General features: G+C 39.4%; 1 protein-coding gene and 1 long non-coding RNA gene across 3 annotated transcripts; both read right to left on the minus strand.

The window, feature by feature from the left end:
* Nucleotides 1–1,571: 1,571 nt before the first annotated feature.
* On the minus strand, nucleotides 1,572–7,326 carry LOC122651866. 2 transcript variants are annotated; one of them, XM_043845426.1, is made up of 8 exons: nucleotides 6,147–7,326; nucleotides 5,882–6,000; nucleotides 4,840–5,246; nucleotides 4,275–4,698; nucleotides 3,336–3,690; nucleotides 3,086–3,239; nucleotides 2,044–2,143; nucleotides 1,572–1,961 (listed from the first exon to the last, which is right to left on the minus strand). In XM_043845426.1, the coding sequence occupies exons 1-8, from the start codon at nucleotides 7,302–7,304 to the stop codon at nucleotides 1,844–1,846; spliced, it is 2,835 nt and encodes a 944-aa protein (XP_043701361.1). In that variant the 5' UTR covers nucleotides 7,305–7,326; the 3' UTR covers nucleotides 1,572–1,843. The 2 variants fall into 2 exon arrangements, with proteins under 2 accessions (XP_043701361.1, XP_043701362.1); XM_043845427.1 differs by having other exon boundaries at nucleotides 4,275–4,693; nucleotides 4,835–5,246.
* A 23-nt stretch (nucleotides 7,327–7,349) lies between these two features.
* Nucleotides 7,350–7,978, minus strand: LOC122651868. Its single transcript, XR_006331526.1, has 2 exons — nucleotides 7,836–7,978; nucleotides 7,350–7,414 (listed from the first exon to the last, which is right to left on the minus strand). It is a non-coding gene; the product is annotated as an uncharacterized LOC122651868 (long non-coding RNA).
* Nucleotides 7,979–12,344: the final 4,366 nt, after the last annotated feature.

Below are 12,344 nucleotides of genomic sequence, written 5' to 3' on the forward strand. Positions count from 1 at the left end.
ATAGAGAAATATGGACCACATGATCATCTGGAAATTCCAATTTTGGACTTTGCAACACTTCATGACAAGAGTAGTTATTTCCAGAAAAAATGGAAAGATAGATTTGTCCAATGCTACAAAAATGGCTACATTGTGGAAGATGCTATATAAGACAGAGAAATTGCACCTGTCATATACAAGACTTCTGAAATTATTAAATTACATGATTCTGAAGTTTTCATCGTAAAAAAATACACAGTTTATTCATTAAGTAAAGAAGCAAGAAGAGTGGGAAGGATGGCAATCTGATCAGGAGTCTTGCAATCCCATGTAGACAAACTGGTTCCTTTGTCAAGTTGCCGATTTGAAACTGTGGGAACTGACCATATGTCAAACATGAAATAGAATCATCAGAATCAGTCCCCCATCTGGACCAGGACTGCTTTTATCACTTCCCAAAAGACTTTGAGAAGGTCCAGAGTGATTGAAGTGGCCAAGTATAATATCAGCTCTGAAGCAAGGCTGCAACTCCCTAACTCCAGAACTCACTGCTCTGCTTTTCAAACTGAGATGATTTGGGCCTACCAGTAATCAGTGTTGACATTCAATACGGTCAATGTATTAGAAAAGGGCTTAGATCAATGATACATAATCTGAATCTCTATATCATAGAGACAAAGATGAAGGTAGCAGGTCAAAAGAGGAATCATTGAATCAAATATAGGAAGGGCAAATAATAAATAAGAAGTCTCATGCAAAACACACACCAATGCCTGTTCCATTAGACTTATAGGTAGAATTGCTGAGAATGAAAGCTAAAGATTTCATCCACAAAGGCCAAAACCTCTAAATGTGAAATCTACGAGTTACTTGCTTCTTTTTGAAGTTCAGATAGTGAATTAGCATTCAGCCTCTTCAACTATCCCTAGGATCTCCAACATTCTAAATAAGGATGTGAGCCAATTTATTTAGAAACCCTTGCAGCAGGTGAGGGCCCTTTGACCAACAGCTGTCTAGTGCAGTTGGTGAGCCATGGTGCACTTCATGCCCATGCTCACCAGGAGGTCTCGAGTTCGAGTCTCCTGGCTGGTACCTTCCCCCTTCCTATTCCCCCTCCCCTAAAAATAAAAAAATAAAAAAAAATAATAAGGTGAGGACCCTTTGAGGGATCTAGAGGGATGTGTGTCATCATTCTCCTTCAAAGAGTCTGAATTCTTAGCTTTTGTTTGTAATTAATTGTTAAATTCCTATTTGCCTTATGTCAGCTAAACTTGATTTGCGAGTTCTCAAGAGCTCTTTCCTTTAAGTTGTACATGTTCATGTGGCTTTGTGTAATCTTGAAGGATTTCCCGTTGTTGAATCCATGAAACGAGTGGAATACTCAGTGTCTTTCAATACTCCATTGCTCCAGTGATTTCTGTGATTAGTCTGACTCTCTCTGAACATGACAACAATGAAAAGGAGTCTCACTTTTCTAAATTGTTTCTGGAAAATTTCAGACATAGCTTCAATTTGTTGTCATTACACGATATGGAGGGGGGGGGGGGGGGAGAGAGAAAGAGAGAGATTGCCAGCATTTGATATTCTCAAACTCAACAAACAATGTATGCAGTTTCATTTATTCTCAAACTCTACAGAGTATGTATTTGCTTTCGGAGGGAGAACCGGGGAAATTCGATTCTTGCATATACAATATTCCGCACTGTACAAAACATAAATAACATTAGCCAGCATTAAACATGTTTTGATATGTTAAACTGGCTGCTTAACATATCAACATCCATTGTCTATCTCAGATTAAATTAATTCGATTTTTGTCAAAAATATATGGTCCTCCAGACCAGGGACCTGTTTCTCCACCACTCTAGGAGTTGGAGTATGCCCGCACAACATCCAATATTGGAGCTCGGCATATCGGACATCTCCCACTGCTCCACTGCAACTCATGGGCACACTTGAAACAGGTGCACATGTGCCCACATCTGAACAACATGGGGAAAAAAACCAGTCAACATAATATATCAGAAGCCAGAATCCTGGAGGGGAAAAAAGGTTTGTAAGTACCTGTACAAAAGTGAGTCAACCTGCATTTCATAGCAGATACAACACTTCCCTTTTCTTATTGGTAACCAATTGAACAATTCTGTTGCCTCTCGTCCAGGAACTGCAATTGCAAAAGTAGAGGTCTCCGCTATGAGATAGTCATGGGATAACAAAATCGAATGATAACAGAGGTATAGAAAACATTTAATTTATTGATGGGTATTGATTATGAAAACCAAATGAAGTATGAGCAATTTGTATTCCTTTAAGGGACCACAAAGTGAAATGGAGGGGTGCATCCAGAGTGTTGTGTAGTAAAGAAAAAACGTTAAAAAAATCTTCATGTAGCAGAAATGGAGGTGTTGCGGTGGATGAGTGGTAAAACTAGAAAAGATAAAATAAAGAATGAACAAATTAGAGCAAACATGGGCGTTGCCCCTATTCATGATAAGTTGCAAGAAACTCGTAAGAGGAGCAATGGAGGCCTTTGAAAGCTCCAGTTCTGAGAAGTGATATATTTCAAAGCGAAGGACCTAAAAGAGCTAGAGGTAGGCCAAAAATAATCATAGGAGAAAGTGGTGAGGAAAGGAATGTATAGTTTAGGACTGGAATCTTTTATGACTTTGAATAGAGTGGATTGGAGAAATAGGATCCATGTGGCCGACCCCATTTAGTTGGGATAAGGCTGAGTTGAATTGAGTTAAGGGAGCACAAACAATCGTGTATTGTACGTGAACCATGTTACTAACAAGGAACTTATTATAAGAGATTTTACAGCATGCATTTTTATGACTTGTAGTTATCCATTAGGCGTGTGATCATCTAATCCTTCATTTCATTCTATTACTAGGACTGGAGGTGGGGCCTAGAATCTGAGGTTGTTGACCAACACATCAACAGATGTAAACATGATGACAACCAAAAATGAAGAGTGGACTATGAAAATGGATATAAGGTCATTAGACAAGAGTGGGTCATAAGAAAATTTCTTATAAATGAATTATCGGAAAACCTTATAGTTTTAGCTTGAGAAATGAAGTATCCCTCTCATATTTCAGCACACCTGAATGATAAACAGCAGTGGAGACCTCCTTCTTAATAGAGTGTTGTAACTTATTCTGCATGTCCATGCAGTTCTCCATTGATTTTCGCAGTTCAGATATTTCATTATGAAGCTGTAGCATATGTCCTCTCAAATCGTATATGAGATCCATTTCCTGTAATCATTGGCCACAAAATGTTATCCCACCTACCTATAACAACATGAGGACCTTCATACCAAGGCCATTAATAGGATAATGAAGGAAACTCACAAGAGAAGGATGATTAATAGAGGACTGCAGCTTGTCTTGGCAGTGAGATGGGAATGATTGTAATGATGTCGAGGCAACTTGATCAGAATTATCCATGACTTCAAGATCTTGATACCAATTCTGCATTCTCAGCTGAGATGGTAAAGGGAGGTTGTATGAAGTAGACAAAGGTAGGTTAAATGATGTAGATGCAAAATGATAAGAAGAATCACTTGCTCCCGGATATGGATGCTCAAAAAAATTCTCTTCTCCTCCTACACTTTCTGGCTGATGACTTTGTCTTTGTAAGCAAGACTTGATCATTTGGTCCATTGTCTCCCTCAAGTCACTGGCAAGGAAATTTGATACACTTCTTCTGCATAGGTAGGGAGATGCATGAGCACTACAAGAATGGCCATGAAGATTTTTATTTACATCACAGAACTTCACAATTCTAATTTGAAAATTGAGTTTTAAAGGTTTTTTTTTTTTTTTGGATGAATGAGTTTTATATGTTAGTTAATAGGCATACGGTTGTTTCTTTCAAAAGCACCTATAATCATTAAGAAGTGGATTGGTACCAATAGTCATTATTTTTCATTCATTTAGGGGGACTATTACATTAATATTAAACAGTAGCCAAGTCACAGGTGACTGAGAAGGACCACCTAGGTATGACAGGGTATCACTATAAATTTTGAAGGGTATGAAAATAAGCTCAAGTCGTAAAGACACCATATATAGCTGTGACAGTGACCTCTTTGAAGTGAGTTCCTAACTTGTACAAGTTGTTTTGAGCCTTGTTAGTAGGTGATACAGAGATTTAGCCTTTGACAGCATCAACACAAATTTGCCACATGAAGGCTATAATACAATTTAGTTTTAGTTTTTTGAGCTTAATTTTAAGAATTATTAAATAAATGGAAATACATTACTAGATCAAAGACCAGATATTAATACCTCTGAAGCAGCTGTCGAATTTCCCCATTTTCTGAACTGTTCTCGAGCATTTCTTGGTACCATTCTTGCCTGGAACGCCTCCAATCTCTAGGTGGGCGAGAAACATTACCTTGCCAGATTCCACCAATGGATCCGTCAAGATGCTCAGAATCAGGATCTGGTTCATCTGTTACTACATTCCCTTCTCCATCTTCTGAATTATTCTCAAGCACATTCTGGTACCATGATTGCTCTCTGCAATATGTTTGTGGGCAGGCACCATCAGCTAGCCAGCTTCTATCAGTGGAACCTGCAAGCTGCTGCATATCAGATTCTTGTTCTGCCATTACAACATTCCTATCCCCATCTTCAGAGTTATTATCAACCACATCCTCGTACCATGCTTGCCTAGAATGTCTCCAATTTTGTGAGTGAGAAACATCACCTCCTGCAAGCCCCTGCATGCCGGGTTCTAGTTCATCTGTCACTACATTCTTTTCCCCATCTTCTGCATTATTCGAAAGCAAGTCTTGGCACCATGATTGCACTGAACCTCTCCAATCTCTCTGTGGGTGTGAAAGATCACCTAGCCAGGTTCCATTAGTGGATCCAGCAAGCTGTTGTGTATCCGTCTCTGGTTCTTCTGTTGCTCCACTCCCTTTCAAATCACGTGAGGTTGTTGCAGTGTTTATACTTCCTTCTTGGACAAGATCGCTAACCACTAAGCTTCTTCCTTGCCATGCACGATCTGAACTCTGATCTGCTTCTTGCAGATCTTCACTAGTAGAAGGTATTAAGTGGTGTACTGGGGGTGTGCTTTCTTGCTCAATTCTAGCTACCTGTTGATGAACTTCTTCATTCATGAGCCGATTGGAAGTACCAGAATATTCTGAATCGGTGGCGTTATTTGGTAGCTGTGTGTGAGAATTGGAGCTATCTCCAGATGCTTCACCATGGACATCTCCAGCATCTCGGTTAGGACTGAATTTTTGCCTGATTTTGGTCAAGATCCTTGGGTTTAGTTCTCAAGGCTTGAAATTAACCCACCCTCCAAAAATATGAAAATGAGAGTTCATGTACAAGCTATGCAGATGACTCAGCACCCAATGTACAAGAAGTAGGACTTAAAATTTATAAGGGAATCGGTTGAAAGAATAGAACCAATGTCCATTATCATACCATGACACTTTATATACTACTATTTTATTTTTTCCTTTATGAGTAGCGCCACCTAATTTGTAATATTAGTACTAATTGTGTTCTGCATTATTCTGCTTCATATGGATTTAATGAAGATTTAAGCTAACAGGCTTTTTTTTTTTTACGTTCTTCTGAGTCACAACCTAAAAAGGTTAAATGGAGAAATAATAAATGAGGTATCACCATAGTTGTTGTCCAAGCACCAAGCTGTTGAATCCGGAAATTATATGGAGAAGTCTCCAGTCGACTCAACTGATAACCCAAATCATTCTTTTATGGCAGCAGATTCATGAATCATTCATTCACTATCCTTCCAAATAAAGCAATATTACTTCTAACTAATGATGCAAGAGAAACTTGACCAAATGTGAAATATGAAGCAATGGGCATATGAATGGTCAAAGGTCCAACTAGGGGAAAGGTTGTACCTTAGTGCCAATATGCTAGTTCCTTGCTGTAATCTATCCAGTTCAGATGCCGCTGAAGGTGGACGCTGTTGATCTTGAGAAGCAACTACCCGTTGTAGGAATCTGAGCCTAAGCATCGACTGCGGTGGGAGTGAGATACAGAAGTCAATGTTTTGTATGAAAGGAAGCAGAACCGATTGAAAGAGAAGCAGCTCCCAATATTTTACAAGATTGTAAAACACATCTCTGGCATAAATTGTGAACGATCAGAGGGAAAGGAACTCACCTGGATGCGTCCTCGTTGTGGGAATCGCGATACTGCCCCGCGTTCCGCCAGTTCATTGAGCTCCCTCTGCCTTTCACGTTTCATTTGCATTAGCAAATTCATCATCGCTTGCCGCCCTCTGACACGGGGGCTCTTGCCAGCAATCACGAAGCCCCTCCTCTGTTCTCCTCCTTGTTCCGGTACAGGGTCAATCACGGTGGGCTGCTCCCGATCAGTTTCATCGATCGAAGAGATCATTGAACAACGAGTTTTTATTGGTTTTCCTAAAGTCAGTCTTCTAATGATATCTGCCACTCTGAGTCTCTCGCTTTCTCTAACATCCGAAACTCGCCGGACCTGCGATGACGAAAGCTGTTCCCTTGGAGTGTTCTGTTCGGACTCCGAGTCTGCAAATGAGTCTTCGTGAGCCAGCGGATTCTCAAATCTTTCGTCTCCAGAATCACAAACCTCAGAGCGTGGAGATGGGTCTTCCACGGAGGAGGCATTATCAATATTGCTGGTTCCAGAATTGAGCCTATCACCACTGCTAATCGTTGAATTTGAATTGAAGCTGCCGTGGTTTCCTGATGTCAGCTTGGATTCTGCCTCGAACTCTCTCCACATTTGAACAAGGGAAGAAGTGTGCAGATTGGGAAGATCAACGGAGCTCTCCGATGGAGCACAAGGGCTCTCTATGCATCGGGGACTATCTACCAGGAACGTCGATGCCACCGTCGAAACAGGGTGAGAATTGGAGAGGGCCATGAGCTCCGCCTCATGGGTCTGCCTCTCCATGGTGGTGATGATCTCCCGTGCCTGACGGGTAGCCCACCGATCAATTACCCGTGATTGCTTCCTCGCCAGGGGCGTAGACTCATCCTCAACCTGCGCTTCTTCATGCATAAGAGGCATAAAATTGTGTTCGTTCTTCCCCCGATTGTCGTTCTGATTCTCAGAATATTCATTAGAAACAGAGACGGAGTCTCTGGAGCCAGAGAGGGCAATGCGGGAATGGAGGTGATCCCTCACCAAGACCTTGAGGTTCTTCTCGAACGACACCTGCTGCTGGGCTCGAACGTTGTTATTGTTTTCTCTTTCTTTGTCTCTGTGACGCCAATTCTGATCCCTGAGAACGCAACCGAAATGGGCAGAACCCATTTGGACTTGAGAAGACGTCATTTTTTCTTCTCTTCCTTTTTTTTTTTTTATAAAAAAAAAAAATGCTCTTTCGAATCAAGGAATCGGCTTATTATTCTTCTTGGATTCAACCTTGCCTGGAAGAGAGCAATCTGATAAGAATGAGGCCATTCCAAACCAAAAAAGCAAGGACGGGTGGGACAGAGGAAGACCTTCGACTTCCATCTGTACTGTTTTTCTTCTTCTTCCTCTCAATCCAAAATAAGGAAATTGTGTAAAAACCAAATAATATATGCAAGAGAGAGGGGAGAAAAACGAAAGAAACGATTCAACAAATAAACGAACGAGGGAGGACAAAATCTGTGGAGTTAATTCAGGAATTAATAACGTAAAACCGTTCATTCAGCTCATTGACTCATGCCCATTTACCTAATTTAGCATTCCACCAACCAAACTTCTTAGAGAGAGAGAGAGAGAGAGAGAAGAGGTTGTGATGAATGAATGAATGATAAACCAAAATGAATAAGGGAGTGAGCTAAAATTAAGGAAACAAAAAAAAAAAACAACGCTTACCTCTTGGGGATGGGAGAGTTGTGGATTGTGGTTACAAACGCAGAAGCCGTTTGTAGTGTTTTGAGGCTCAGCAACCTCAAAAAAATTGAGATTTTTTTTTTATTATTGAGAAAGAATGAAACCTTACCAGTTACTACCCTTAGATAGGACGAAATCTGAAGATGATAGTGTCAATTTTTTTTAATACAGTCTGGGTTTGGTGTGAGACAGAGAGAGAGAGAGAGAGAAAGAAAAGGGAGAGAGACGTTGGATTCTAGCCGTTTGGCGAATAGCAAAAAAAGAGAGAGGGAGACCCACAAAAATTAAGTTCAAGGCAATGAATGGGCCTTAGTCGATTCCGATCCAACTAGAACCTATTAGAATCGGTCGGGGATCTGCGGGAATTAGCTGAAACCCATTTTTCTTGGGTCGGGGAATCAGGCTTAGCCAATTCGAAGCTGGAATCGGCCTGAACCTTAGAAACCCTTTCTGGATCGGCCAATTCGGAAATTGACTTGACCGATCCGATTCTGATTTGAAGGGCAGGCTTAGTGGTGAAGCAATCTTTAGCTGATTGATCCTCTCTTCAGAGCAGGATTTTGAAAATCGGATTTGCTGATTCCAGCCAATCTGAATTGGAATAGATTCTGATTCTTTTTTATCTGGTTTATCCGTTTATCTATAGGGCAAGAAATCACTCTTTTGCACCAGTGTGGGGTCAATGAGAGCACACGCAAAGGCATCAATATGGATGAGATTTTTTTATCTCACAAGGGTAGGATGATAATTCTGTGCGCTCAGGCACAAGGCCAATATCTGAATTATTATAGGGCCAATCCAAATTGATTTGGGTCAATTCAATCCAAATCGAAGCGATTCAATCTGATCTGTCCGGGACTGATCCGGATGTTTATTCTGGGTTTGTAAAACATGTTCCTGAGGGCCCAATTCCTTTTATTAATAGTGTGATGTTGATAACCAAAAAAAAAACAAAAAAAGGAACGGGTTTGATGCGTATACGTTCCGACACTGGAGATTTTAGAAAAAGTCTCTCCCGAGTCCCGGCCCCTTCTTAACGGCCATTGCTGAGGTCGTGGGGGATTGAGGGTCGTGCCTGCTTGCTTGACTGTCAGTGACCGGTGAGCCGGCAAAGCCAAGGGGAGAATGTTGAAATGTCATCAATGCCCTTTTGTTCTTATTTCACTTTCTTTATTTAATTGTAAATTAAATATACATTATCCCTAGACCCAATTAGTCAAAGTAGGAAAGTAAAGGACAAATCGGGTGGTGGAGTGGAGGATTCAGATCCTCTACTGCCGAGCTGTCCGGTAGGACGGTACTGTCGAGACACAGCAAGGAGGGGAATGACCGTCTTATCCCTGCCCGAGCATCTTTCCTAAGCAGGGGTAAGGCGGTCATTCACCACCGCGTTGTGTCTTGGTAGTACCGTCCTGTCGGGCAGCTTGGCAATAGATGATCCAAATTGGTGGAATAGTGGGTTTTGGTTTTGGGGGATGAAAGAGGTGGATTGACGACACAGTTTAAATGTTCAGAATTGCATCAGTTGAACCAATCAATTTGGATTGGTATTAGTCAATTCATTTCTGGGGTTGGGGAATATTTTGATCGATTCTAGCCAATTCCTAATCAAGATCTAGATCAAGATCGAACCAGTTATCCCGAATCCATTCTTTTAAATCCTGATTGATGGGCAATTGTAATTGGTAATGGCCTGATACGACCCAATCTGTAGTACGGGGTCAGTATCAGTATTGGTCGAGACTGATACCTCTAAATTTTCCTGCAACACCTTGTGGTCACTAATGAGATGTATTTAGTAAAGGCTAACTAGATTTTAATTTCTCTAGTTCATAACTAAAACATGGCTTTTTCGAGGGGGAGAATTACTCAGTTCTCTCTTTTGTAGGAAAAATAATTAAAATAATTAAAATAATTAATTATGCATATGGTTGAATACAACTAAATTCAATTAGGTTTTTCCCAACCAACAATATAGTCATGTAAGATTTAGTTTATTATTTAAACCTATTCAAAATTATACTTATTGTCAAATAAAACAAAATAATGACCCAAAACTCTCCTTGGTAGGGGATTCAAATCACTTTATTACCAATTCACTGCAATTTTAGTTTTATATGTATTTTTTTAGTATAGTTGAATTGATTGGAGATCTTACCATTGGAAAGACCACTTATTGAATTTAATGGATCAACTTAACCATATGACCTATCATTTATTATGAAAATTTCTCTTTTACTTATCACATATAAAAATAAAAAAAATAAAAAAATGTTGGACAACAACACCACATGATAGTAATTGAAAACATGATGATAATGTTGACCACATATTCATCAAATTTAGACTTTTGCTGAACTACCACATGATAGTTATTGATAACATGATGAAAGGAATTCCGAATAAGGTGCAAAGTAAACCGTTTATACGTCATTATATAATTAAGGTAAAAGATTTGTACAATACTAACTTAATTTCAAAACTGCATGCTAGCTCGCACCCCCCTTATAAGACTCAGATTACTGTAACTCCAACCTTGTATAATGTCTCATATACCTCTCCTATTTTTAGTGTTTTCCCATATACCCATCCTCCAATCCACGAAACTACACACTTCCGTGTAGGAAACCGTCTCCCAATTAACTAATAATAAAACATATTTCCATCATATATATATTGTATAAGTCCCCAACTTACGAGAAGAGCAGTTGGATCATGGATACAATATCTCAATTTATTTATGTTTTTTTTTTTAATATAATTTCAATGCTTGCCCCTGGCCCCCTCAAATCGTTTTTTTTTTAAGCTGGGAGTCTGGGACAGTCCAGCACTGTTTTTGTAGCTTGAGGTTTATTTTTAATATACCTGGCTGTCCGAACCTAACCATACTTTCCCACCAGATTCGCCGGGTTTTCCGATTCATGCATATTATAGAGCTTAGAGCCAAACACTATTTATTGTCCACTAGTCTTTGTCCAATGTTTGGAAGTTCAGACAAGCAGTTCTGAATCGGGTTGGGGTTAATTGGCCCTACTGATTTCAATCTGGATCGGATTGGAATCAACTGAAATCAGTCTCAAGAACCTCAGATTCGACCCTCACACTTAAAAACTTGGTGATTCTTGGATTTCTTGGCATGAATCAGCTGGAATCAAGATCAGGTCACAGCCGATTCATTGATCCAATTCCCGTTTTTTCGATAAACATGAATCAATTCTCCTCCAAGATCTCTACCAGTATATATATACTTGGTTTTGTTCATTAGTTCATCTATTGGCAATATTTTTCAGCATATCTAGTTGGTCCAAATATTTGTTAAAACGGTAATTTGGATATAGAGTGTTTCACTTGCTTATTAAGAAAATTCAATTAACAAATAGAAAAATTGAGCCTTGAAGAATCAGAATAATGGGAGAGTTCAAAAAGAAGTATAGAATTTCTGCAGGAGGTTCTCTCTGATTTGGTCATACTTAAAACCTATTTTTTCTAACTATCTCTCAGGCTATTAATCAAGCTAGAAGATCAAATCTAGTGCTTGTGTTTTCGGTTGTGTCTCTAAGACATATTTTGGGGTTGTTAGAGGGTAGGACAGTGTCATCTTGTTGATGTTTATGAATTGAACTTTTACTTCTTCAAGGATTGTTGTTCTTTCATTTATTTTTGTTGTAAATCTCAAGTTTTGGGCAAAAATTTGAGATTTACAACATTGTAATCTTCATTTGATTTTAATAGTTTTTGCTTTCACATTGAAGGGTTTTTTCATATTAAATATCGTGTTGTGTTTGGCTTATGATTGCTAGCTTGTTTTATTTTTCGTACTTCCTAGTATTTGCATATATGCTTATGTCACACAGACTTTTATGTGATATACAACTTTGTAAATTGTTGTATTTTGACTCACATGCTCGGGGATTTTCAAGTTTTAAGAGAAGTAATGGGGATGATTAACCAATTAACAAGTGTGAAGATGTATATATACCCTTATTCATTGGTAAAAAAATTGAATCACATGTCACCATATACCAACAAGTGTGTAGATTTTTTTTTCCCCTCAACAATCCATCATATGGGTTAGGTTGGAAACATGGGACATTTAATCAGAAGAGGGATAGACACACCGCCCGTATGAGAGATAGACACAATGGGTGCTAACTTACAGTGCACCCCCAATATGCCCAGCGCCTTTTCAGGGAGTTAAAAGGGTTGAGCTTTTTTGTTGGGGAAAGGTTAGAAGGATAATTCCCTCACCCTATAGCCTCTCCCCCCAACCCAACCCAACTCAACTCCCCAATTCCCCAATATGAGGCAGGGTTCGTCCCAAGTCTCTGCTATAAACAGCTGGAGACCTAACCACCAAGCCAGAGATGGCACCTCATAGTTGAGCAGGGTTTGAATTTGACAGTTCAAACATCAATAGCATTTAGTCTGTATCTTCTTAACTCTTTTATTTAAAATTATTTTTTGTTTTTCCTGATTGACCTATAAAAAGAT

The sequence above is a fragment of the Telopea speciosissima genome, chromosome 2, assembly GCF_018873765.1.
Source record: "Telopea speciosissima isolate NSW1024214 ecotype Mountain lineage chromosome 2, Tspe_v1, whole genome shotgun sequence".
In the NCBI taxonomy this organism is placed as follows: Eukaryota; Viridiplantae; Streptophyta; class Magnoliopsida; order Proteales; family Proteaceae; genus Telopea; species Telopea speciosissima.